Source organism: Pongo pygmaeus, chromosome 16 (assembly GCF_028885625.2).
Source record: "Pongo pygmaeus isolate AG05252 chromosome 16, NHGRI_mPonPyg2-v2.0_pri, whole genome shotgun sequence".
NCBI lineage: Eukaryota > Metazoa > Chordata > Mammalia > Primates > Hominidae > Pongo > Pongo pygmaeus.
This window is the reverse complement of record NC_072389.2, coordinates 105,566,232-105,592,952: the sequence shown is the minus strand read 5'-3', so window position 1 is coordinate 105,592,952 and position 26,721 is coordinate 105,566,232. Positions and strand designations below refer to the sequence as shown.

The following is a 26,721-nucleotide window of genomic DNA, read 5'->3' as shown; positions in this document are numbered from 1 at the left end:
CCATGACAAGTTCTTGATGTAGCTCTGCACTTTTGACAAATTCTTTGCAGTAACTTACAAGGCAGTTAAGATTTTTGTTCAAGCACAATATAGCTAGAATAGGGTCATATACTCAATAAAACAAATATTTACCAAGCATTTACTGACTGGAAGATAAAAAGCACAAAGCATAACTACAAAATATTTTCCCCTGCCACCATAAAAAAAATTTAAAAAGGCTTACAGAATATAGCATAACATGACGAAAGCAAAAATAGTAAGGACTAAAGAGGGGAGGAAGGGAAAATATCAGCATGAAACGAATATGAACCAGGAGAGCCTTGATGGTCAGACATGTAAAGACAAATTGGGTAGGGTTAAGGGGTGGACGTCAGGGACACATTCTACAGGGGAAAAACAGCTGACACAGAAGCCTGAAAAGAAAAGCGGGCAGACACCTGTACAGGACTCTTACCTGCCTTCTTGACTGTACAATGAGCCTTTCCAGAACACAGCAGCACGCGGCCAGGCCCCGGGGAGAGGGATCGCTCAAACAGCACCAGAGGCTGCATTCTCTGGTGCTGTTTCCTCCGTCAACGAGTCCGTTTTCATTGTCAGTTTCTCCTTAAACACAAACTTAAAAACAACTGGCTTAAATCTACTATCGCATCTTGCGTGGTCATGTTTGTGCCTTACAGTGACAGGTTGCAAATGATAGAAATTCAACTCAAACTGTCACAAGAAAAGAAGGAAAGGCTTGTAACTATTTAAACATATTGCTAATTAAAGATGTCTGGACAAATTGACTCAAAAAAAAAAAAAAAAAAAATTGGCCGAAGACGCGGGAACAGGGAAAACCTTACTGAAGAATGAGGCCTTAAAACTTAAGGGCCTTGGGTCCCGGCGTGGTGGCTCACGCCTGGAATCCCAGCAGCACTTTGGGAGGCAGAGGTGGGTCATTTGAGGTCAGGAGTTCGAGACCAGCGTGGCCAACACGGTGAAACCCCTTCTCTACTAAAAACACAAAAGTTAGCCAGCCTTGGTAGCGGGCGCCTGTAATCCAGCTACTCGGGAGGCTGAGGCAGGAGAATCGCTTTAACCCGTGGACTGTCAAGAGACATAGGCTGCAGTGAGCCGAGATCCCGCCACTGCACTCCAGCCTGGGCGACAGAGTGACACTGTTTCAAAAAAAAAAGAAAAAAGAAAGAAAACTTTTTTTTTTGAGAGAAGTCTCGCTCTTGTCCCCCAGGTTTGAGTGCAATGGCTTGATCTCGGCTCACTGCAACCTCCGCCTCCCGGGTTCAAACGATTCTCCTGCCTCTGCCTCCCAAGTAGCTGGGATTAAGGCGCCTGCCACCACGCCCGGCTAATTTTTGTTATTTTTTAGTAGAAACGGGGTTTCACCATGTTGGCCACGCTGGTCTCGAACTCCAACCTCAGGAGATCCGCCCGCCTCGGCCTCCCAAAGTGCTGGGATTACAGGCGTGAGCCACCGCGCCCGGGCAAAAAACCCCAAACTCTTAGAGGCCTTTTCCCTTCCGCGCCTGGCCTCAAACAACGCTGGAGCTCCCTGCCCCGCCCCGTCGCGGTCCCGGGAACAGTCCCGCTGAGGGCTACCGTGGGTCCCAAGAGGGTTCCGGCCGCGCGGGCTCCCACCTCCGTGCGCAGCGATGGCGGCCAAGAGGGGCCAGCAGCCCCCAAGCCAGCCCCGCGCCAGGAGCGGGAGAGACGCGCCCTCCGCCTCCCCCAACCCAAGCCTCGCGCAGTCCCGGGGGCGGGGCCGGGCCGTCGAGGGAGAAAGGGGCGGGGCCGGGCGGTCGAGGGAGAAAGGGGCGGGGCCGGGCCGTCGAGGGAGAAAGGGGCGGGGCCGGGCCGTCGAGGGAGAAAGGGGCGGGGCCGGGCCGTCGAGGGAGAAAGGGGCGGGGCCGGGCCGTCGAGGGAGAAAGGGGTGGGGCCGGGCCGTTGAGGGAGAAAGGGGCGGGGCCGGGCCATTGAGGGAGAAAGGGGCGGGGCCGGGCCGTTGAGGGAGAAAGGGGCGGGGGCGGGGCCTCTACTGGGTAGGCCGCCGTGGGTCCCGGGACTCCCCCTCTCCGCCCTCGCCCTGCCCTGGGAGGCCGCCGCCCGGAGCCTCACCGTCGTGTTGCAGTGGAGCGTGAGCTGCGGCCGCCGCTCCTGGTTCTTGCGGAAGGTAGACGCCAACAACTTGAGCGTGGCCTTAACCCTGACAGGGACGTCTTCCCCTCATCTCCGGCGGGAGGGGCGCGGAAGGGGTGCCGCCGTCGTTGCTGCGACCACCCGGCGGGACGGCCCTGCCGAGCTCTGGCGGCTCCGCCTCTCCCCGCCGCCTCCACCTTCGTGGGAGCGCGGATGGAAAATGGCAAGGTGCACCGAGGCCTGGCGGGGGAGCGGTGTGGCGGCCTCGGGGCTGCTCCCTTTGTCACCGACTCCACCGACAGCAGGGGCGGCTCCTGTCAAGCCGCAGCTTAAAAGGGCAACAGCGGCCGGGCGCGGTGGCTCCCGCCTGTAATCCCAGCACTTTGGGAGGCCGAGGAGGGCGGATCACGGGGTCAGGAGATCGAGACCATCCCGGCTAACACGGTGAAACCCCGTCTCTACTAAAAATACAAAAAATTAGCCGGGCGCGGCGGCGGCACCTGTAGTCCCAGCTACTCAGGAGGCTGAGGCAGGAGAATGGCGTGAACCCGGGAGGCGGAGCTTGCAGCGAGCCGAGATCGCGCCACTACACTAAAAAAAAAAAGGGCAACAGCACCACCGCCCCCGCTACCGCCTGGGAAAGGGCTGCCCCAACCCTGCCACCTTCCCTGTCACCCCTCACCCCTCACCCCGGCGCGCCCCGCGCGCACCCGTTTTGGGGGTTGCACGAGTCCAGAGCGTGCGCGCGCTCCCGGCTGCCCCCTCCTCTCCTTGACCCAGCACCTTTCGGCCCGACCCATCTAGTCCCTACATTCCTCACACTCGCCTACTGGAGGCTCAGGGCCGCACAACCACCAACTGCAGTGTGTGTGTGTGTGTTTCTCGTGTGTGTGTGTGTGTGTGTGTGTGTGTGTGTGTGTGTCTCCCAAGGGAACAGAGCACTGCGGAGTTCAGGCTGATTATTAGGTCCTGGACTGTCAGCAAAATAGTCACAAGAAGGCTGTGGGCTGTTTTGTCTTTTGTGGTGACATCATGTTGCTCACGTTTTGTGTTTTTCAGAGTTCATTAGTTTCTATTTGTTCTCAGTTAATATCCAGCTCAATAGATTGTGTAAGTAGAATACCCCCAAACTGAAAGTCACCTACATAATGTGTGGTGAAAAATATGTCACCCACTTAAACTACAGCTTAAACTATAGTTGAAGATGTGTACACACTAGTTTTGTGTAGCCAACACTAGGTAATGGGTAAAGGCACAGGATCCTGGGGCTCTACTGCCTGGATTCAAGTTCCAACTCAGCCATTTGCTGGCTGTGAAATACTAGACAGCTTTAAGCCTCAGTTTCTTTTTTTTTTTAAACTTAATCCCAAATGTGATAGTAAGTCTCAGTTTCTTGATCTGAAAAACAGAAATTATTCAATGAGAGTCTATATGAAAACATTAAAGTTTTTAAAGCCACTGCCTGGCTCAGGAAAGTCCTCAGCTTTAGCTGTTATTAGCTATGATTATTATTGTGTTGGCTACACGTGCATTAATGAGGTAGGAAAATGCTCAAGGATAACAACCAAATATCCAAATTATCTCATCAGACGGAGAGAGATGCATATGTGTGCATGCTCATGTTTCAGCTCAGAGCCCTTTGTCTAGAAGGCTCTTGAACTCAGAGGTCCAGGCACTATCAACTTGACTTTGCAGTGGAGCCATCACTTTTGTTGCTCAATGAAATTGACATAATGCTCTTTTTTTTTTTTTTTTTTAGCACCAACCATGTGCCGAGAGCTAACTGTGTCAAGAAGAGCATGCTTCAATTGGCTGGAGTGAACAATTCAACTTGTGAGAAATGTTAGTGTTGAGACAAGAAACATAAAACCCCAGGGTAAGGTAGGAATCACTGAAAGGCAAAGGAACTGGTGTCCAGTAATGAGTTAGGCTTTACTGGCTTCTGGCCCTACAGATGGCTCTTTGGAGAGGAAAAAATTAAGCCAGGCCCGAGGGCACAGATCCTAAAGGAAGGCTGGCAGCCTAGGCTGTCTATGGAAGAGAAGCAGAGGGTGGCACCTGGTTGAAAGAGGGGGTTGGGGGACATAGCTTGAGCCTGTGTTTACAGATGGAGTCCTCTGATTCCTGTGACTGGGGAAGGAGATAGTGCCTGGATCAGGGGACCTCAAATCAGAACTCTTCCCACCCACACCCCTTCTTTTCAGGGCATCTTTCATTGCAAACAACAGATAAACTAGTTGCAAAGCTCAGCAGATTCTCACGGTTGTGCCTAGCAGGCCAGGCCTAGCTGCCCTTTAACCTGTGACTAAGGATGATGCCACTGGCCTGTAAACACACACTGGAAAATCTTTACATCCATGGACACGCCATGCCCCACAGAGACAGCTGTGCATGGTTCTTTAGGTTTGGGGTGCTGTGCTGGCAGTTGCCTGATAAATGTGTAGGATTAAAATGGGATGCCCTGGAGCTTAGCTAGTCTTTATCCCGCCTCCCCACTCTAAAATGAAGGGGCTGCTGGTTTTGTTTGCTTTATGAAAGATGGCTCTGTTATTGTTTTTAGAACTTTTGGAGAAAGATTTCTTGGGAGGAAGCGATCCTGAACCCCCAGAGATTTTCTCATTTACTGGCGCACCAGCTTTAGAGTCCTAGGTCTTCATCCTGGCTCAGCCACCCTCCAGCTGTGTGACCTTTGAGAAGTTGCTTGACTACACTGAGTCTCATTGTCACCTATGAGTGGAGGTTGCTACATTGCTACTGTGTGGAGCACCTACCCCCAGGCACTCTTACAGGGTGATGGTGAAGATTAAATGCAATAATAAGGCTGAAGGAGGAGGATCGCTTGAAGCCAGGAGTTTGAGACTAGCCTGGGCAACAAAGCCAGACCACATTTCTATGAAAATGTTTTTTTAAAAATTAGCTGGACTTGGTGGCTTAGGCCTACAGTCCAGCTACTTGAGAGGCTGAGGTGAGACCACTTGAGCCCAGGAGTTTGAGGCTGCAGTGAGCTGTGATCGCACCACTGCACTCCAGCCCAGGAAACAGAGACCCTATCTCAAATAAATGAATAAGTAAATAAATAAAATAATAAAATAATGCATGCAATTAGTACACTAGTACATGATCAGGCACATGATAAATGCTCGATAAATGGTAGCCCCAATAAACTTTGTAATGTTTTAAGGGAGGATGTCCTTTGGACTCAGCCCAGTGACAGAGCATTTGAAAAGACTGATTTGTATGATGGCTATTTCCCACAGGTACAAGACTGTACCTCCAGCCACTCAAGGCATTGGCTCAATGGGGCACCTTGTTCTGTTTACTCTTGTTTTGGGCAGCAGCAATTGCCCTAGGGTTAAGCAGGACTGCCACCACAGACTCAATTGCCAAGAGTATCCCCCTCCCCAAGCTAGCCATGGGAAAGCCACTGGCATCATAAGACTACAGGAAATCAAAGGGAATAAAAAGCACAATTTAGTCACCTACTCTCCAGTTGATGGGCAACAGGTTTTTGCTATTTTGAACAGAGCTGTTAGGAACATTCCTTGTCCACATCCCCTGTTTTATATAGGCAAGAATTTCTCTTGCACGTAGAGTAGAATTGCTGGACTGGGAGGAGTGTGAATATTGAACCTTATGAGATGGAGCCAAACTGTTTTCCAAAGTGGTCATACAAGTGTATACTCCCAGCAGCAGTTCTTAAGAGATCTCAGGATCTCTATCTTCTGGTGATTTCACAAGCAGTCAAAAAGAATGAATGCCAGCGATAAACAACAATAAGAACTTTAGCAATATAATATTAAGTGAGAAAAACAAATTCCAGAAGGATGCATACAGAATACTTTATATAACTTGGAAAAGAAAATGTATATATAGGCCCAGCATGGTGGTTCATGCCTGTAATCCCAGCACTTTGGGAGGCCAAGGCAGGAGGATTGCTTGAGGCCAGGAGTTCAAGACCAGCCTGGGCAACATAGCAAAACCCTTTCTCTACAAAAACTAGAAAAATTAGCCAGGTGTGGTGGTGCAGGCATGTAGTCCCAGCTACTCATGAGGCTGAGGTGGGAGGATCTCTTGAGTTTAGGTGTTCAAGGTTACAGTGAGCCATGATTACACCACTGCACTCCAGCCTGGGCAACAGAATGAGACCCTGTCTGCAAAAGAAAAAAAAAAGTAAATAAGTAAAATTTAAAAACAAAATGTGGGCTGGGCACGGATTCTCACGCCTATAATCCCAGCACTTTGCGGGGCCCAAGTGGGCACCTTTTGAGGTCAGGAGTTCAAGACCAGCCTGATCAACATGGTGAAACCACGTCTCTACTAAAAATGGAAAAATTACCCGGGGTGGTGGTACGCGCCTGTAATCCCAGGTACTCAGGAGGCTGAGGCAGGAGAATCACTTGAATCTGGGAGGCAGAGGTTGCAGTGAGCCAAGATTGTGCCATTGCACTCCAGCCTGGGCGACAGAGCAAGACTCCATCTCAAAAAAAAAAGTTGTTTTTTTAAAAAAGATAAACAACATTGTCAAACAAAAGGAAACATGACAACTGATACCACAAAAACTCAAAGGATCACTGGTGGCTATTATCAGCAACTATATGCAAACAAATAGGAAAACCTACTAAAAATGGATAAATTTCCAGACACATCCAGACTACCAAGACTGAACCAGGATGAAATCCAAAACCAGAACAGACCAATAACAAATAATGGGATCGAAGTGGTAATGAAAAGTCGCCCAGCAAAGAAAAGCCTGGGACCTGATGATTCACTGCTGAATTCTAGCAAACATTTAAAGAAGAACTAATACCAACCTTACCCGAACGATTCCAAAAATAGAGAAGGAGGGAATACTTCCAAACTCATTCTACAAGGCTAGTATTACCCTGATACCAAAACTAAAGATACATCCAAAAAAGAAAACTACAGGCCAGTATCACTGATGAATACTGATGCAAAAATCCTCAACAAAATATTAGCTAATTGAATTCAACAACACATTAAAGTTGGGGTGCAGTGTCCCAGGTTCATTCAACCCTTCCCGTTTTCCTCTCTGTGTGTGTCTACTTTGCTGTGTTCCCTGGTGGCAGCGGTGGTGCCAGTGTTGGTGCGTGGGCCTCCCAGGACAAGGGGAAAGTGAGTATGCCCTTTTCTTGCCTCCTGCCAGGCATCTGCAGCCTGGCACAAGCTCTGGCCAGGTCTTCAAGCAAGGGACCTGGAGATGTTCTTTTCCAATTTCTGGATTGGTAACTTGAGGCAAATTCTGGGCACTAGAGTCAGAACTAAGACGAGACTTGAATCAGGGGAGTCTGGGGTCCTGAGAGGCAGAGGCCTGAAACCATCTAGAGCATGTGGGGAGCTGGGTGTGTGTTCAGGCCAGTTGCTTCTCTCTGTGCTTCAATGTTCCAGGTACCCTTGGAGGGACTGAGATCCTAGGGATTCCTGGAGCCTGGCTGCATGGCCTGGCCACGCTGATGCCCTTGCGTTCTCTGTGACAGGACAGCAAGGCCGAGGAGAATGGCTTCCACAGCTTCATGTACTCCATGGACCCACAGCTGCAGTGGCAAATGGAAACCACCCGGAACCTGGCGGACTCCTACATGGCCATTGTCAACAAGACCGTGTGGGACCTCATGTTTGGTGTGAAGCCCAAGCCCATCATGCACATTATGATCTACAACGTGCATGCACCGCCTCATGGGGGTAGGGGGCTCCTGTGGCACTGGGGATGCAGGTGGCCATGTTGGCCTGGGGGAGATGCCAACCAGCCCTATGGGACCAGGTCCAGGGAGGGAGGCACGGTCCACACCAGAGCTGTCTCATAGAAATATAATGTGGGACTGAGGACAGTGGCCCATGCCTGTAATCCCAGCACTTTGGGAGGTCCAGGCGGGAGGATAGCTTGAGCCCAGGAGTTCGAGACCAGCCTGGGCAATATAGTGAGACCTGGCCTCTACACAAAAATTTAAAAAATAGCTGGGCTTGGTGGTGGCATGTGCCTATAGTCCTAGCTACAGCTACTCAACAGGCTGACGTTAGAGGATCACTTTGAGTCCAAGAGGTTGAGGATGCAGTGAGCGGTGATCTCGCCCTCTATACTCCAGCCTAGTGACAGAGTAAGATCCTATCTCCAAAAAAAATTTGAAAAAACTGAGTAGACAGGTGTCCTGGTAGCATGATAGGTCCAGGGTCCCCTCCCAGATCTGTGACTTCAAGAGGTCACCTTTCCTCTGGACCTCAGTGTCCCTATCTGAGTGAGAAAAGGGCAGTGGGGAGGCAGATCTTTGAGTTTAAGCTGTGTAGAAGCTGCATCTGAAAAGCCATACTCAGGGCTCTAACTCCAGCACACAGTCCCAGCAGGGGCCAGCAGGAGGCCAGGGCAGTGCAGGCATCAGGACCCAACCTCCTTCCTTCTTTGCCCACTCTCAGACCATGGAGTTCATCTTCTCCGAGCTGCTGTCCAACCTGTACTCGCGTGGGGACCAGAACACGCTGATGGAGGAGTCAGCATAGCAGGCACAGCAGTGTGACGAGATGCTGCATATGCACCACGTGCTGAGAGAGGCCCTCAGCATCATCGGCAACATCAACACGACCACCGTCAGCACACCTACGGGGGCCCGTGGATGACTCCTAGCTGCAGGTACAGAGCGTCCCAGCTGGATGCAGGTACCAGGGCTGGCCCCCACTAGCCCCAAAGCCCCCCAGCCTCCACGGCTGAGCTTGTGGGCTCTTGGAACAGGTTCTGTGTCCAAGCTGGCAGACATGGGTGCTCTCTGGAGCTGTCAGAGAGCTCATGGTTTATGGTGTAAGGGCTGAGAGCTTGGAGGGGGTTGTGTGTGGGGCTGTACTTGGAGGCGGCCAGAGGCCTAGGAATGTCATCCTGGGCACGCCATACCTGTTGTGAAGTCTGAGTCATGCTGCCAGGGAGGGCATCCAGCTCCCAGCCTGGGAGTGCTGAGAGCCAAATCCACTGCAGAGCAGGGGTGATTGTCAGGGTCCCACCTCCTCTATCTGTTGACAATCCAGTGGTGATCTAGGATAAAACCTTGAGAGCCCCATACACACAGTCAACCCACAACACACCTCACGGGCCAGGCAGAGACACACAGTCCCCTTCCCTGCCTCCCAGGTACCATCATAGCTGCTAGCATGTGGCTGAAGGCAGGGTCCCTGGACCCCGCTAAGCACTACCACCAGCCAGCAGGGTCACGCACCTTGGCCTGTTGCTTCTAGAGGTCGCCTCTGCTATTCAGCCGAGAGGACCACAGTGCATGCTGGCCCGGCTGAGCTCCGCCCAGCAAGCCCACCCACCTCCCTTGCCATGGACTCTCCCTCTTCGGCTTTTCCCAGCAGGAAAGTCTCAGCCTCACCTATGTGACCCGCAACCCCCAACAAGCTGAGGCTCCTCTCTTAGGCTTATAAGTCTATGGCCAGTGGCAGCCGGTTGCCTGTCCTCCCTACCTCCCCCAGGGTCCCTTCAGAGGGTCCTGGGCTTTCTGACTGCCCAGAGGGGGCTCCAGTGATCACTCCAGCCATCCGTCCCTTTTAGCTCCATCATCCTGGTAAAGCAGTGTTCCTTCTCTATCAGGCCTGGTGGCTGTTGCGTTGGGTTCCCAAAAGCAAGAGGTGGCCCCGGGCCAGTGGGTTTGAAGACAGGGTGACCAGAGAAGAGGGAAACCAGAGGGGGCTGAGCATTGCTTTGAACGGTGGGTGCACTGCCCTGGGTGCCCTGGAAGAGGCCAGCGTGTATGGGGTGGGGAGGGCCACCACAGCCCCCAGGCAGTAACTGCGAAGCTCAGGCTCCTCCCTCCATCTTCTTCCCCTTTCCCTTCCAGCCCCACTTTCCCAGGAATCTTGCCACACTTGCACCTGCGCCCAGCCCTCCCACAGCTGCTGTGGCACACCTGTGCTCTGCACTTGCCTCATCAGCTCTCTGCTCACTTTTCTCTCTCCTGTTTCTCTCTGCTTTCTCTCCAACTGCCAGCTGATTGGGTCAGGCAAGACCATCCCATCCTCAGAGCCCCAGCCCCCACTTCGACCTCTAAACAGATCCCTCCTCTTCTCAGAGACCTCCCTTTCCAAGCCTGCCTGAGCGGCTGTTCTGTGACTTGACAGTGGTTCCCCCAGGCCCAAAGCCAACCCCCTACATCTGTGACTTAGTCTGTTGTAGTGGTGAGCTGACACATCCAGGTGTGACCACTGCTGAAAACTTGTGCCCCCTTTGTGATATGCCCCGTCCTGTTCTATAAATATCTATAAATACATATATATATATATACATACACACATATATACACATACACCAACACGTGGCGGACCGCCTCGTCTCTAGTGCTGGGAATCAGTCACCGGGCTATCCTTGGAGTCTTGTGGCCCAACAAGAGAAAGCTGTCCCCTGACATTGCCCCTCCAAAGTGCACCACCTCCAGTGAGCCTCCCTGTCATGCCCGGCCTGTGGACAGCCAGCCCCGCCATCCCTCCCTCCCCCCACCAAGCATGGGGGTGCAGTGCAGGCCTCTGTGTGGCCTGACAGTCTCTACCAGTCCTGCTGTCCCTCGGCTGAGAATCAAACCCATTTCTGGGTGGCGGGGAAGTGTGTCCTCTGCTGGCTGTGTTCTGTGTGGAGCTCAGAGGAGGGGAAAGGCCAAGCCATTTTTAGGGTGCTGTTGGGAGCTGTGAAAAGGCCACACCCTTTCCAAGGGACACTTTTCCTGGAAAGCCCCTGGAGCTTAGCTGGCTCTTATCCTGTGAAGCCGGCTCTGGCCACCAGGGGGCAGGGCCATGAACTCAGCCTGGAGGGAGCCTGAGGGGCAGCCGGCACTCTGGAGGGACAGACAGAACAGGCCACCAGGTGCAGACAGGAGAGGGAGGCAAGGGGATGGAACGGAAAACGCCTGGGGTGGGTGGAAGTCAGTGCCCTTAGGTGCTGGTACCTGTCTTCCCGGCCATGGCTAGATCATGCTTCTGAGCCTGTTGGCTGACAGGGCCGGACTGCACCCCATAGGCTCCATGGCAGTCCCCGTGGAATCCTCTAGGTGTCACCAGGCAGCAAAGAGGTAACAGGCCTGGAAGGTCCCCAGCAGCCCAGATGGACATGCTCAGACACTCCGGGGCTCCTCGTTCAGTGGCACAAACACCAGGACCCAGTGAGGGAAACGGGAATACACCAGGCTGAGCAGTATGGCTAAATCTGTTTATTCCAAAATAAAAAGCAAAATAAACAGGAGTCGCATCACCAGGAGCCGTGACCCATCCCCGCCTCCTTTCTTTGTCCTATGCTAGCAATAAATAAGTTTCCCAGCCACAAATAATGATTAGACCCTCCTCCCCATGTGCCAGCTCCAACCTCCTCTAGGTACAATACAGGGGCAGCCCTACCCTCTGGAATATACAAAACGTTACATAGACACAATATGTACACTGGGGAAGGGGGGCCACCCCAGCAGCCTGTGCCCTCGCCTGGTCCACAGTTAGCTCCACTGTCCCGCCTCAGCTACCTCTCTGAATAAGAAGATGGGGGCTCCCCTGAGGGAAAAGTTACTATGGTGAAAGTAAGGAGGCCATCAGACCTCCTCCAAACAAATCACCTCTGCCAGCCTCTGGCTCTTAAATAACAATCATCATCATCCAGAAATTTAAGGACTCAGCCCTGGTCAAGGCGGCAAAGGGTCTGTTTGTCTTTCCCCATTAGACAGAGGTCTTGTGTGGCTACCCTAATTGTAAAGGGGTGACTGGGAAGGGGTGGTAGGGTCATGGTGGCAGTGCAGACTCCAGCCCTACTTCTCCGGGCTTTGCTGACAGAGGCCTGCTTTTAATTTTTATTTTTATCCCATGACTTTTTTTAAAATCCCATAACTTCTTTTTCATAACTTTTTTTGTAACTTTTCATAAAATTTTTTTCTACTTTTTTGCCACAACTTTTTTACATTTTTTATCCCATAACTTTTTCACTCCATAACATTTTTTAATCCCGTAACTTTTTAATTTTGTGTTCTTTTCACAAACACTTGCATAGCTGTATTACAATTTTGTAAAAATGAAACAGATTATCTCATGCCAACCATGCCCAGCATTTGCACAGTATCAATACCTTTAATACTATAGTTTTTCAAGACATGCAAAATAAAATTTTAAGGCAAAAACAGCACTTTGCAAAAATTTAATAATTTATTACATTACAGTAGCATCACACTAGCAGTCAATAATGCCACTTTAGGCAAAAGTTTTTCAGTATTTCCATTATACATTCTGTTTAAAAGAATTCATAAATTGGTAAAATTCATTCTAAGAAAACTTGGCAAATAAAGGTTTGGACTGGAATTGGCATTTCTTTCTCTACTTTTCCTTCCCACCTTCTCTTTCTTTTAAACTAATACAGTATTCATATTTTAAAATGTTTTAACTTATTTCAGAACTTTAAGATAGCAGTTACATTTTTTAATAGTTACATTATTTTTAAATGACTTTAAGATAAAGTTTTAGAGAAACTATATTATGGATAGGGCTGATTTACGTTTTCAAATTTTCTAAAAATCAGCTTTGGTTTTAGAACTGATTTTTTTTTTTTTCATTTCTGGAAAACCTATCAGGTTTAATCAAATACTTTAAAAATAATTATTATATATTGCAATCTTTAGGTGTTTTGATTCTTCCTGCAGAAATTCAAATTTATTCAGTTGAACTAGCATTTTAAAATTGTACGTTTCTGATGAACTCTAACCTTCCTTCTAAGCAAATCGAAAGCTGCCTTATACTGAATGAGGAAGAGCACAAATACTTGGCTGAATGAGGTATCGCAAAAGACTGTATGCACTTTGAAGAAAGACTTAAGTTAGTCATATGATTTCCATTCTTTTTTAGCTTTCTCTTAAATATATGACAAATACCTACACAAAGACTGGTATTTCAGTTAATATAGTAAATTTATTTCCAGACTGACATTCAGCTTAAATATGCCAGTATGTGATTTAATCCATAGGCACCTGATGAACACATTATTGTCAGATTGGTTACAGATGCTAAATGCTATTTGAAGGTCATTCGTAGTCATTGATATTTATCAGGGTAAAAGTGAAGTGATTTCAACAATAAAAGTACCTTTGAAATAATTTATCAATGTATTAGATAAACCCAGTTTCAGAATGATAAAGAAAAAATGTTAGACCAAATAGATGTGGCTAATTAACAGTGGTACGATTTCTAGCCTGAGGGTTTAAAATGGACTTAAAGTAACTGTCTTTAAACTGAACTCAAAGAATGCAAAAGCAGCAAGTTCAGAAAATAAAAGGCAAGAACAGGACTTTAAGTCCATTTTAAACCCACGGGCTAGAAATCGTACCACTGTTAATTAGCTGCATTATTTGGTCTAACATTTTTTCTTTATCATTCTGAAACTGGGTTTATCTAATACATTGATACATTTGTACAATTTGGAAGAGTCAGTTGAAGTCACAAGGACCCAATATTCGCACTCTTTCAGTGAATGCAGGCAAATCTGTTATTCCATCGGTAAAATCGTATTGTTGCTCTCTTGTTAATGTCATATTTAGAAAAGTATCATGAGGATGCCAAATGCTAAAAATGGAGATGGTCTAGTAACAGAAATCCCCACCCCAGGGAGCGCACATACATATCTCCCTACATCCTAATAATGTGATGTGTTTTGGAACACAGACATTAGAACTTCATGAAGTTTGAACTGTTGAGTCTTTCCCAAGCATCATCAAGTTATGATTTAGGCAATGTATGACTGAAATCATTCATTCATCATGCATAGGCACAATCACATAAATATTGCACAAAATATGTCCCTAACTGAAACTAAGAGGTACAAAAACATATTTCACTCTTAGTAAATAAGTTTGTGAGGAAATATAACTCTGCGATTGTATAGACATGTTTCCTGATAATACATTGACATTCACAAACAGTAGATTGCACTGCAGTTTATAAACATTTTAAATTGCATAAATGTCTCCTTGATTTTCAAATATAGTATAATACTGTCTACTAAAACTCCTTTTTGTTTCAACTAAGTACTCTCACATATATTAGTTTATAATAATGTTTGTTATTATTTTTTAAAGTGTTTTCCATTCAAGGAAAAGAAGTAAATTCCTATGTCAGAGTAACCAAGGTGGTTGAAGAACAGGTATTAGCCAGAGAGGTCTAGATGGTAAAAATCAATCTTCAAACCTCAAAGAAGCTCCATGAACAGAGAGGAATGCCAGGTGTCACACAGCTTTCCTTCACTCTAATTCATTCTTGACTAGAGCCTGTATGCCTGTTCCAGGGACATTTAAACTCCTAAAGAATTTCTTATGATCTTTACTAAATACATTAAGAAGAATGCCAACCAGCACTCTTTTGTGTACTGGGACATGTGGTCATGTGATTAAAACAGGTAACATCAATTCTGACTTTAAAATGTATTATAGATACAAATGCTCTAAGCTAGGAAAGGCTTTCCACATCTACAGTCAATGATGGAGCCTTTCGTTCCTCAGAAATAATCACTTTTTAGGTCATCGAGGAAGAGTACAACTGCTGCAGCTCATGATGCAATATCTTCATGAGCCCAGAGCACATACAAATCCGAAGGGAACTACCATAGTATAGCGCTAATTCTTGGCACCGGAACAAATGAAACACACTCTATCCTGCACATACCTGCCAGAGCAGGCCACTTTCCTCTTATGTGAGATTTTAAAAGCTCCCCCGAAATGTTATTACTCCCATCCCAATACACAGAAAATAGGGGAAAGGCTGTTTCCAGTTCTCGGCCTTCAAACAACTCTAAATGTCAGTACTCATAGTGGCATATTACAAAGTAATAAACAGTGCACATTTGGAGGCAAACCACATATTGAGCTAATGAAGAGCTCACTGTGATTAAGATTAGATCAAACAATAGCAGAACATAAGCAAATTTTATCTGAATTCCGTAATGAATACACATGCTGCAATAACATTAAAAAAGCATGGCAGCTTATCCCAAACCAGCAAGAATAATTTTGTGCAAATAGTGGGTCTTTGTGTATTTGAACTCCCAACCACGTAAGGGCAAACTCGATATGCATGCTAATGACCTACAATTATGAAACTAAAAAAGAAAAATGCTAAAGAATGCCAGAGTGAACATCAGTGAAAGCCACAGAGACCCATTCTCCTTTAACTTTCTACAAATAAACTTAAACTATAAATTACAAACAAATAATCATGAGTGGCTCTAACACTCAAAATGAAGTAAATGAATTGGGTAGGAGATTAACCCCATAACTTTGTTTCCTTTTTTAAAATTTCTTGAGCTGCTCTTTGATGATGGTGATGTTTATCTCCTTTTTCTCAGCAGCCAAGCCCAGCAAAAGAACAGCATACAGGAGTTGCTGCCCAAGCCTGGGTGCTCCACGCTGTCAGTGAGGCCCACCTCGCAAAGATCTTTGGAGACACGGAGATGGGGATCTGAGTGCAGCACGAGCCTCCCCTGCCCCTGCCTGCCCACCCTGCCTGAGGACTCTACTCACCACCATGCTTGTCAGCACCCGCAAGCTCCTGGGGGGCTGGGGCTCCTGGACCGGGCTCATCAGCAGGGTTCAGGGCAGTGGCCGGGAATTTGCCGTGCCCCTCGTTGTAGTCACCACAAGCTGCAACATCATCTCCAGCAGCTCCAGCAGCTTCACCTGGAGGGAGGGGTGCTCATCTGTTACACACCTACGGGCACCCACCCTCACGCCCACCCCCACCTCTGCAGAGATGTTGCACACCCTACCTTCATCTCCTCCTTGTCCTGGACCAGCCTGATGATGTCCACCCTACCTTCATCTCCTCCTTGTCCTGGACCAGCCTGATGATGTCCACCCTACCTTCATCTCCTCCTTGTCCTGGACCAGCCTGATGATGTCCACCCCACCTTCATCTCCTCCTTGTCCTGGACCAGCCTGATGATGTCCAACCTACCTTCATCTCCTCCTTGTCCTGGACCAGCCTGATGATGTCCACCCTACCTTCATCTGCTCCTTGTCCTGGACCAGCCTGATGATGTCCACCCTACCTTCATCTCCTCCTTGTCCTGGACCAGCCTGATGATGTCCACCCTACCTTCATCTCCTCCTTGTCCTGGACCAGCCTGATGATGTCCACCCTACCTTCATCTCCTCCTTGTCCTGGACCAGCCTGATGATGTCCACCCCACCTTCATCTCCTCCTTGTCCTGGACCAGCCTGATGATGTCCACCCTACCTTCATCTCCTCCTTGTCCTGGACCAGCCTGATGATGTCCACCCTACCTTCATCTCCTCCTTGTCCTGGACCAGCCTGATGATGTCCTCCCTACCTTCATCTCCTCCTTGTCCTGGACCAGCCTGATGATGTCCTCCTCCCATTGCCGCATCTTTGGCACTGCCCCCTGGCTGTGTTCTAAGGTGATGAACTTTCCTGCAGGAGGACGGGGCTCAGACGCTGAGGCCTCTCCGATGGCCCTGCAGCTCCCCCTGCCATGCCCTGGCCTCCCGCTCACTGATGGCTTCTGTCTTTCCAGTACTGGATGAATCGACGTTCTAGCTTCTCCACTCGCTACCTCAGGTCCACCTTCTCCTTCAGGAGGTCTGTAAGGCTGCTCTGGAGCCAAAATCATGGGGTCACATCATGGTAGCGACCTGCCCCATCCCTGCCCTTCTTGGCCCATGCCAGGACTCACTCACCTCCAGCTTCTCCATGACCTCCTGCACGGCCCGGTGGGTCTCCCCACTCACAGACTGGCCCCCAGTCACTGGGGCTGGGACCGCTGCCTCTGCTTCTGCTGGGCTGAGGCCCCCGGGTGAGCCAGGTGCTGGCAGCACACCCTCTGCTCTTTCACCTGCTCTCGTAACTGTGCCTGCTCCTCCTGGGCATTGGCTCCAGCGGAGTTGAAAAATGCAACCTGAGGGCAAGAGGTGAGCATTCCTGTAGGGGCATACACAGAACAAACGGGGCAGAGAGGTGGAGCACAGCCTCTTCCTTTGGGGCCTCAGAGAGTGCGCCTGTTGGTCACAGGTGAAATGGTGTCTGACCACTGGCTCCCGGAAGGGGTGAGGGTCCAGAGAAATCAGAAGGCAGGGAAACCAAGAGCATAAAGGGGTCTTGGAGGGACCACAGAGGAAGGTGGCAAAATGGGTGCTGGGGGAGTCAGGCTCACCATGGCCTCCCAGCTCTCCAGGTCCTCTGGGTTGCTCGACATGGGCCGAGGTGCCTCCTCCTCCTCACTCTCCAGATGTCCTTCCTCCTCCATCTCCTGTGGGGGGTGGCCAGAAGGGTCCTCAGACAACCCAACAAGGGAAGTACTGTGGGCCCACCTCTGCCTCCACCCTCACTGTGTAACCCTGAGCCAGCCACTACCCAGCGAGCAATGAGCTGCTGTTCTTTATTTTTACTTTTAAGAACCAAGATCAGGCATAGTCCCACTACTGGTCGGTGCGGGAGTTCTGACCCACTCCCTTTCTGACTTGGGCCAGTTCAGCCATCCTTAGGCAACTTGGTGGCCCCCTGCTCCCAGGAGGTCACCATATTGATGCCGAACTTAGTGCAGGCACCCAGTTGGCATAAGGACCAGCTGTTCTAAAGGTCTCTTCCAACTCCTCAATCTTATGCTGCTAACAGTCCCCGCTTCCTCCTGGGGCTCTCTCCTCTTCCTCTGGGCAGTCTCCCTTACCTTCCCCAAGGAGAGCCATGAGGCTCAACTGGGCCTGTAGGGGCTGGTTTTGCTGGCTGGCAGCTTCTAGGAGCTCCTAAGGGGCCAGGAAAGGGTGAGAAGGCACAGAGTTTGGTAGGTTGTCCCCCTTAGGGCCCCGGCCTCAGCAGCTCCCTCCCCTGGGTCTCCTGCAACTTTTGGTGGGCTAGGTCAGCTACCACTTTGCCACAAGCTTCCTGCTGATGCAGCTGGTTCATGAGCTGGGTCTGCTGCAGTAACTGGCTGTGCGGCACCTGCTTCTCAGAGGTCAGCTGCTGATAGGCGGCCACCTGCTCCTGATAGGTGGCCACGTACTGCTGCAGGTGACCCAGGTAATAGTCTGGGTGCTGCTGCAGACTCTGAGCCTCTTGGCTCTTCAGCTCCACCTGCAGGAAGACCCTGGGCATGAGGTCATGTGGTTGCTGGCTTCCAGATTCTGGGCCCATTAATAGGGTAGCGAGGGCATTGTGGGGCTCTGTCACCTGCCCAGGCCTCTGGCCCCTTGCTCCAGGCCTAAGTGACTGCCTCCTTTTCCTAGAACCCCATGCCTCCTTCCCCAGCCTCAAATCTCATACCCTCTTCTCACCATTTAAACTGTAGGCCACAGACTGATGGAAAAGCCCTGGGAGCCAACCACATCTGCTAAGTGTGCTACATGCCTAATGCTTTCCAAGTATTATCTCAGTTAATCCTCAGCACCTCTGTAAGGAAAATGTTAATTTCCTTTTGAAGTTAAACGAACAGAGACTTAGAGATGCAAAGTACTTGAATGGTGACCAGTGGAACCGAGGCTGGAATCCAGTTTTAATCTAAGGAGCCTTTTTGTTTTGTTTGGAGACAGAGTGTCACTCTGTGGCCCAGGCTGGAGTGTAGTGGTGCAATCTCAGCTCACTGCAACCTCCACCCCCTGGGCTCAAGCGATTCTCATGCCTCAGCTTCTTAAGTAGGTGGGATTATATGCCATCATGCCCAGCTAATTTTTTTTTTTTTTTTGGTAATTTTAGTAAAGACGAGGTTTTACCATGTTGGCCAGGCTGAACTCAAACTCCCGACCTCAAGTGATTCTCCTGCCTTAGCCTCCCAAAGTGCTGGGATTATAGGCGTGAGCCACTGCGCCTGGCGTAAGGAGCCTCTTATACCACTGTCTCTTCCCCTATGACTGGGGCCTCCATGCTGCTAGCTGGGATGATGATGTCCAGACCTGGGAGGAGCCCAGGGCTACCCACCTCTAAAAGTCAGAAGGCAGGAAGCAGGAAATAGTCACAGGACTGCCCTGGAGGCTGCTGGGGTCACCTGCCCACAGGCTAGAGCTGCCTCTGGCCTGGCACCTCCTCTCCCAACAGGCTGGTGCCCGCCTCCCAGCCCTTCTTGGATGGGGCAGAGGTTACTGTCTCCTTCACCTCACCAAGCTTCTCCTGCAGCTCCTTTACTTGTTGCTCCAACTGCAGAGCGCTCTTGTTCTCATTGTTCTGGACAGACAGAAGCAATCAGCAGCCACCCACTGCAGCTGGAGACCCCAGAACTTGGTGTCTGCCTCCCATGGCACCGGGAAGGGTGGAGGCAGGTTAGAAAAATCATCCCCTCTCTCCCACAGCCACCAGAGCACAGCTCTGGCTCACAGGTGCCTTTAGGAGTAACATTTCACGTGAGGGCTACACTGCCCCATTTTACAGGTGGGGAAACAAAGGCCTGGAGGGCTAGGGAGGACGGCAGGCTCCCTAGGTGGGGCAATGCACCAGCTCCTCAAAGCTACTCTGTGGCTCAGCCGGCTGCTGAAGCCTCGCGTACTGCTCCCGAAGCCTCTCGTCGTGCTCCCGAAGCCTCTCCTTTTGCCCCGATATCAGGACACTCATGCGCTTATTGTTGTCCACCTGGGCTTGGAGTTCTGCTGCCACTCTCTCAACCTCCTTCCTCGGGTGCTGCAGCTCCACCTCAGAGGGCACTGCTGGAGGCTCCGGGGGCAGGGGTTCAGCTGAGAAAGGAAGCAGACAAAGCCCTCTGGATTCTCAGAAAAACAAACAAAAACCCTCCTCTTGGTGCACAGCTCCTCTCAGGCTCCCCGAACTTGGGCTCACTGCTACTGATCCCTCGCACCCGGATGGTAGCCAGTCTTCCAAGCCACTTTCAGATAGAGAGCACTGTGGGTAGCTGACAACGGGCCCTCTTTGCTGATGGGGACACTGAGGCTCATGGAGATGACAAGACTTGCTGTCTCCTGGCACAGATCTCTTTCCCTCTGCCTCAAAGCCCTTCCATCCACCCACCTCCCTGGGGCATTCTAAGCCACCCCAACAGCCCTCTGATGCCAGTCCTGCTCCCAGGTCATGCCAGCCCCATCTTACCCATCTGGTTTTTGAGTTTAGACATGCTCCTCTCCAGCTTCTCTACCTGACGCGTTTCATGCTGCTTCTCCTTCTTCAATGTGAGAACCTGCCCAAAGCACAGGGGGAAAGGGCCCTGGAGAGAGGGGCTGGGGGCTGGACAGGCTGCCATCTCCCTCTCTGCCCCCACCTCCACAAAGCCCAGACCCAAGACCACCTCTGGCTGTACTATTCCCATTTTACAGATGCCCGGAAAGATCCAGTGACTTATCTAAGGTGGGGGGTTGAAGGGTCAGATTTCACCTCCTGCGACATTTTCCTCATCCTCTACTGCCAGCGGGCCCTCTCTTCTTTTATATGTTGAGCATATTCATCTCTCTCTAGCCGGATTTGTTTAAGCAACTCCTTCAACTGCAAGAATGGGCACAGAAGTTAGGAAGGGCTGTCACTGGTCCTCAGCTGCTCCTGGCCACCTGGGTCACCTTCCTTCCACATCCCTCCCTCTACAAAACCTCACGTGTGTCGTGTGTGCATTCAGCAGTGCCTGCTCCCGTATGGACCACTCTAACTGCCACTCGATAACTGCTTTACTGCGGCTCGAGGTCTGATGGTGAAGAGTGAGAAGTTTTGATCTGGAGAGCCTGGGCCATTCCACACAGTGCCCCTTAAAAGGGCCGGGCTAGGCTCAATATACAACTCGGTCAGTAAAGATCAAGGCCTTCCCAAGCTCGTGGTCTAGTTTTTAAAAGAACTCAGTCAAGTTGGAAGGGACAGGGAAAGAGATCGAATTTACAGCTGGCTAACAGAGGCCCAGAGAGATCAGATAATATTGCTTTGTTATTACTGTTATTGCTACCACTGTTTGAACCTTTATGGAGTGCTTCACCAGGTACCATGCTAGCAATCCCATTTAATCCTCACAACCACCATAGGAGACACAGTTACTATGATTACCTATGTTATGTAGATGAAAACACATGGAGTATTCAAGGTTAAGTGCTTGCCTAAGATCACTTAGGCAGAGCTGGGATTTGAACACCCAGGTCTATGTGATTCTCTAAGCCCATTTTTCTTGCTGGGGGTGGGGGCGCAGATAGGAAGGGGAAAATTAATCTTTTGTTCACTTTTTGAATGGATGATGCATTCGCATAGTCCAAAACTCAGAAGGTACAGAAGGGAAGTATCTCCCAACCGCCCTGTTGCTGTCTCCTGAGTTTTTTATGAATGCTTGCAGACATGTTTTATGTATAGTCTCATAGTATGCGCGCGCGCGCACACACACACACACACACACACACACACACACACACACGTTTCCTCTCTCTACAGAAATGGTAACATATTAAAGGTACTCTTCTGTACCTTCACAGTACAAGTACCTAATACCCCACCTAGGACTTGGCCAAGACCACAGCCAGGTAAGGGCAGGGCAGGCACTTGGCCTCCAAGCTCTGCGTCCAGTGCTCGCTCCCCACAGTGGCCCCCAACTCACCCACAGCAGCTGACTCAGCCCCAGGCTGCTCTAACCACCATACACAAAAGCAGTGGGAAATGGCCATGCTGCATTCTGGGCAGGACACTCCATCCTGCAGAAGGGAACTTTAGGCTCACTCCTCCATCTAGGAAGCCAAGCTGCCAGGGGATGGGGCAAGTGGCTGAACTCACACTGTCCTTCTTCTCTTGTGTGGCGGTGACAGCAGAGAGAGCCCGCTCTAACTCGGCTATATGCTGCAATGAATGTTGCAGGCGGACGGCCAGATCCTTGGACTCATCTGTAATGAGAGAGTTGAGATGGGGCCCAAAGGACTCTCTCTAAAGACATGTCAAAGTGCCAGGTTGAAAGATGACAGGGTGCCCAGATTCCTACCTTCAAAATATTTGAGAGAACATTTCCTGTGATATAGGTCCGTATTTAGTTTCCCTTTCTGTGTGTTCAATCTCTGGATTTGAACCTTTGGGAGAAAAGCCAAGCAAGTGCTGAAAGAGAAGGAAAGAAACATTCTCCAGAGGACAGGAGGGAACTGGACACCCTCCACTCACCTCTAGCTCCCTTTTGGCCTTCTGTTTCTGGTTGTTTGCTTTCTTTTCCTATAGGAAGAGGAAGACAGAGCTCTTACCGGGGGGGCAGAGATAGCACAGCAAGAGACATGCCCCCAGAATGCCACCAATGCCCCAGGACAGGCCCATCCATGGGACCAGGTTACCAGGGACCCTGTGGGGATGGGGTGGAATCTGAGGGGTGAGCCTTCTTCCCCAAGCTGGGAGTGGGTGAGATGAGACTGGGGCCTCTACATCTGAGTGCCCCCCAAACCCAGCAGTCATGTCATGAGCAAACAAAGAAATCATGTTACTTCTTCCAGCTGATGTTCCACTTGTTTCTTCTGTTGTTTCTGTGGGGAGAGTCAAATTAAGGTGATGGAGGGTGGCCCCCTCAGCTCTATTCCCCAGACCAGGAAGCGGTAGGCAGGGACCAGGAATGGATTTTAAAGGCAAAGTTCTCACATCCAGTGGGAACACGAACTGGTGAACTCTCTTCAAGCTCCCAAGGACAGACGATTTGGGTCTTTGTTGGTTTTCACCCACAGCCACAAAACTCAAAAGTCTGAATCTGGAATCTCTTGAGAGGAGAGTAACATAAACCTCTAGAGATGGAGTTTGAGAAAGACCCCCCCTTCTGCCAGCTTGTGATTTAGAAAAGTGCGTTAATTCAATAAACATTTACTGAGCACGTACGGGCCAGGTACAGTTCTTCACAGCAGATATAGGACAGAAAAGGACAGACAGGAGCGCTTGGCCCTGAGGTTTCCATTCTAGGGGGCCTTTAAATCTTGGACTCTCAGAGCTGACAGAGACCTTTGATACTCACTACCTCCTCTCAAAACACGAGCCCAAAAAGGAGAGGTGACTTGTCCAGAATCAAAGAGCAAATTAGGGACTGAGTCATGGCAGAAATACGGGGCCCCTGACAACCAGTCAGGCTAGCAGTTCCCCGAGAGGCAACAACCCCAGGGTGTGTGTAGCAAGGACTCGAGCAGGGGTGTCTGGAGAGGAGAGAGTTGGCAAAGAGGGCAGCAAAAGAAGAGCCATGCTGCATGTTCTGGGGTCCCTCCAGGTGAGGCCTGGGTGCCCCAGCTCCCTATTTGCCCTTGGCCCCCAGCCCTTTCTTCAGGGCCCCAAGGGGAAACGAGCCCAAGATTGGCAGCGTGGAATCAGGGGACCCCACTGGACTCTTACCAAAGATTTGATGGTGTTCTTCAGTTGACTGATTTTTACAGACCTGGAGTCTGGGACTACTGCTGGTTCTTGGCACGGGCTCTGAGGTACATGCAGCGAGGAGGAGGTGCAGGAGGAGTGGAGTGGGGGGAGAGGTAGAGAGAACAATCATTAGGGCTGCGGTATGTGTGGACTGTCTCAGCAGGCAGAGGGGCACCTAGTCCCTGCTGTGGGAGGAGGTTGGAGGGCTGGCCTGCAGGGTCACTGCACCTCAACCCAGAGCCTCTTACCTCCAGATCCTTCAGGGTAGCAGATGATGTAGGGCCCTCCCTGTGGATACCTGGTGCTGACTACAAGAGATGAGAGTGCACATGGAGATGTTCTGTCCCCCTCAGTGTCTAAGCCCTCTGACTTCCTTTCTTCCCCATCAACTGGCAACATTTTCTTTTCTGCCTATCTTGGACCTTTTCTCTCAAAACTCCTTTGTGCCAACTTCTCTCCTGGTTTTTGTCTCCCCACCATCCCACCGTGGGGCCCTTTCAGTGACTCCTGATGGCAAGTGGCTGTTCTCATTGTCCTGGCTTCCCCTTGAGACTGGGGATGAGGAAAATCAAACAGCAATGACCATATCCTGGGTGTCCTGAGTGTTTACAGCAGGCCATGTACTAGGCATTAACATAAAAACAACAATAACAAATCTCACTTAAACTTCACAAAAGGAAGTCAAACAATACCACCTCTATTATACAGATGTGAAAAGAGAGGCCCAAAGAGCTCAAGCAACTTGCCCTAAACCATATCCCTGGCAGATGGAGAAGCAGGATTCAAACCCAGAATTCTTAACCAGTACCTAACAGTCCATCCACAATCTTAACAATTACCCTCCACTGCTCCTTGGGTCCCCTGTCCCTAGGAGCCTGGCCAGCCAAGACTCACATCCCCAGGTGAGTGGCCACCACCAGAGGTGGCTGTCTCAGGGCCACTGCCATTTGTTTTCCTGTTTCTCTTTGCTCCTGCTGGAACACCAGGGCTCTTTCTCTGCTAATATTCTTTTAACTGTGGGAAGGAAGAGCAGTAATACTCATGAGAACTATCAGCCACATCCTCCTTTATAGTTTTTACAAAATACTCTTATACACCATCTGATTTAATGACACCAACAACTGTACAAGGTGTTGTCACAGTCATTTAGTGACTGAGAGGGATTGATATCATGGCTAGGAAAAAAAAGAAGAAATGAAGGAAGGAAGGAGGAAAGAAAGAGAGAGAAAGAAAAAAGAAGGAAGGAAAGAAAGGAAGAAAGAAAGGAAGGAAGGAAGAAAGAAAGGAAGAAAGAGGCGATACTGGAACTTTGAAACTCAGTCTTCTGACTCCAAGCTCTGGGGTTTTTCCAAGAATCAGCAGCTGCCAGGGACCAAACCAAGAGGCAGAGGTAGAAAAGTAAGCATTAAGTAGGCAGGAACTGTATGTCGTGTGGTTTAGAGTCATACATCCTCACACGTCTGTTAGTGTGAAGAAGTGTGCCAGTACCTCTCAAATTTTTATATCAATGTGTCCTCATGGCAGAAGGCAGCCTTTCTGTTAAATCTGGGAATTTATCAGAAAGAGGACAATCCAAACCTCATTTCAGAGAGAAGTCTGGTATACTCTTAGAAACCTATGTGACTGTCATCCCTAAGTACATTAATGCTTTTTCTCATGATCTCAGGAGAATCAAGGGAAACTGAGGCTTCAGAAAGATGTCCCACATTATCCTGTGGCACTCAAAGTACCCCAGGTTGAGATAATATGAGGAAAATTCAAGCTGTCAAGTTCAATTTCCCAAGATCTATTCCACAGAAGATGAGCAAATCTCACTTCGGAGACCACTGAATGAAGGGCAGTCTGGTCCCAGAACCATGGAGAATTAGAATATGAGGTGGAGGACTCAGGAAAGAAATGTTAAAATCTCTCTGGAAAGTAGAAGCCTGGGAGAAAAACCAAACCCAACCCATTCCCCCACTGCCACCCAGCGACACTGTCAACATTTTGAGCTCATGGGGAAAGTGTAGGCTTTTCCCACTGTCAATGTCTGTGTTAAGGGAGTAAGGCAGCCTGAAACCTCTTGCTCCTAGGTCCCATAGTCCATTCCCCTTCCATTTGGAAATTTGTGCTGTGACCAGAGGAACCAGAAATGGGTTGAGAACGCTTAGGGGACTGGGTTGTAAGATCAAAGGCCGGTCTTGCAGTAGTGACAGTTCCTAGGCGAACTGTGACATCACTAATTCCACTCCTCCTGGTGGGGGGGAGGGACAACATCAGCGTGATGTCTGAGTCGCCGCTCCACAACGGGGGGAGGGAAACACAGGGTTGGGACCCAGGTCCTTGGAGACGCCAGCGCAAAGAGCCCAGGGAGGTCGACCTTGAGGCAGCAGGAGGGGAGGGCACAGTCTACAGCAGGGATCCCCAGGAGTCACCAGCTCAAAGTCACCCAGGGATGACAGACGAGGGCGGGGCCTGGGGCTGGGGAACCCAGGTCCTTGGAGACACAAGCCCAAAGAGCTCAGGGAGGTTGAGCTTGGGGCATCTGGAGATGAGGGCCCAGTAATGGAGTGGGGATCCCCAAGACTCACCTGCCCAAAGTCAACCTGGGGCAATTGGCGAGGGCAGGGACTGGGCTGCTTGCTGAAAGGGCAGGGCTGACTGACAAGACTTTGTTGGGGGGACCCCAGACATGCCATGGTTGGGGGGCCCAGTCCAGTGTGCCTCAAGAGTGGTATGGACTCTGGCAGTGGTCTTGTCATCAGAGGGGATCTGTGGTTGTGTTGGGGGGCCAAGACCTGGTGCGTTTTTAACTTTTTCTTTGCTGCAGCCAGTCTGCTCTGTCGAGTTTCTTCTGCCATTGCGGGGTGGGGAGGGAGGTGGGGTGGGGAGGGAGGCAGGGTGGGGAGGGAGGCGGGGTTGGGGCCACGTCAGCGAAATCCCAGTGAGCACTGATGAACACCTCCACTCGCCTACCAGGCAGCTGTGTGACTGAGCCAGAGGAGGTGTAACCAGGGCCCCAGTAGAATGCAGAACAGGGGCGTGGCCTTCATGCTCCAAGCCCATTGGTCAATGACAAAGATGAAAGGGAAAGGGGGTGTGGCCAGGCAGCAGTATGTCCAGAGGGCCCTGTGGCTCACAAGGAAAGCTGCCCATGCAACCGCTGTCCCCGCGCACTCTAAGAGAGCGGAGGGGCTGCCCACTCTGGCACAGGGGAGGGGCCACCCACTCTGGGAGAGGGGAGGGGCCAGCTTTTGCTTTAAAAGCTTTAAAACTTTAAAAAATATATGAGTGAAACTCCATCTCAAAATAAATAAAATAAAATACAAA

General features: G+C 50.1%; 1 protein-coding gene and 1 pseudogene across 1 annotated transcript; one reads left to right on the top strand and one right to left on the bottom strand.

Annotated features, from left to right (window-relative positions):
* The first annotated feature begins 2,010 nt into the window (after positions 1-2,010).
* Positions 2,011-11,373, top strand: LOC129013964 (putative GED domain-containing protein DNM1P46). The gene is made up of 4 exons (XM_054450790.1): positions 2,011-2,167; positions 7,629-7,833; positions 8,560-8,773; positions 11,169-11,373. The coding sequence occupies exons 2-3, from the start codon at positions 7,665-7,667 to the stop codon at positions 8,658-8,660; spliced, it is 270 nt and encodes an 89-aa protein (XP_054306765.1). The 5' UTR covers positions 2,011-2,167; positions 7,629-7,664; the 3' UTR covers positions 8,661-8,773; positions 11,169-11,373.
* Positions 11,374-15,045: 3,672 nt separating this feature from the next.
* Positions 15,046-24,858, bottom strand: LOC129013965 (putative golgin subfamily A member 8F; annotated as a pseudogene).
* Positions 24,859-26,721: the final 1,863 nt, after the last annotated feature.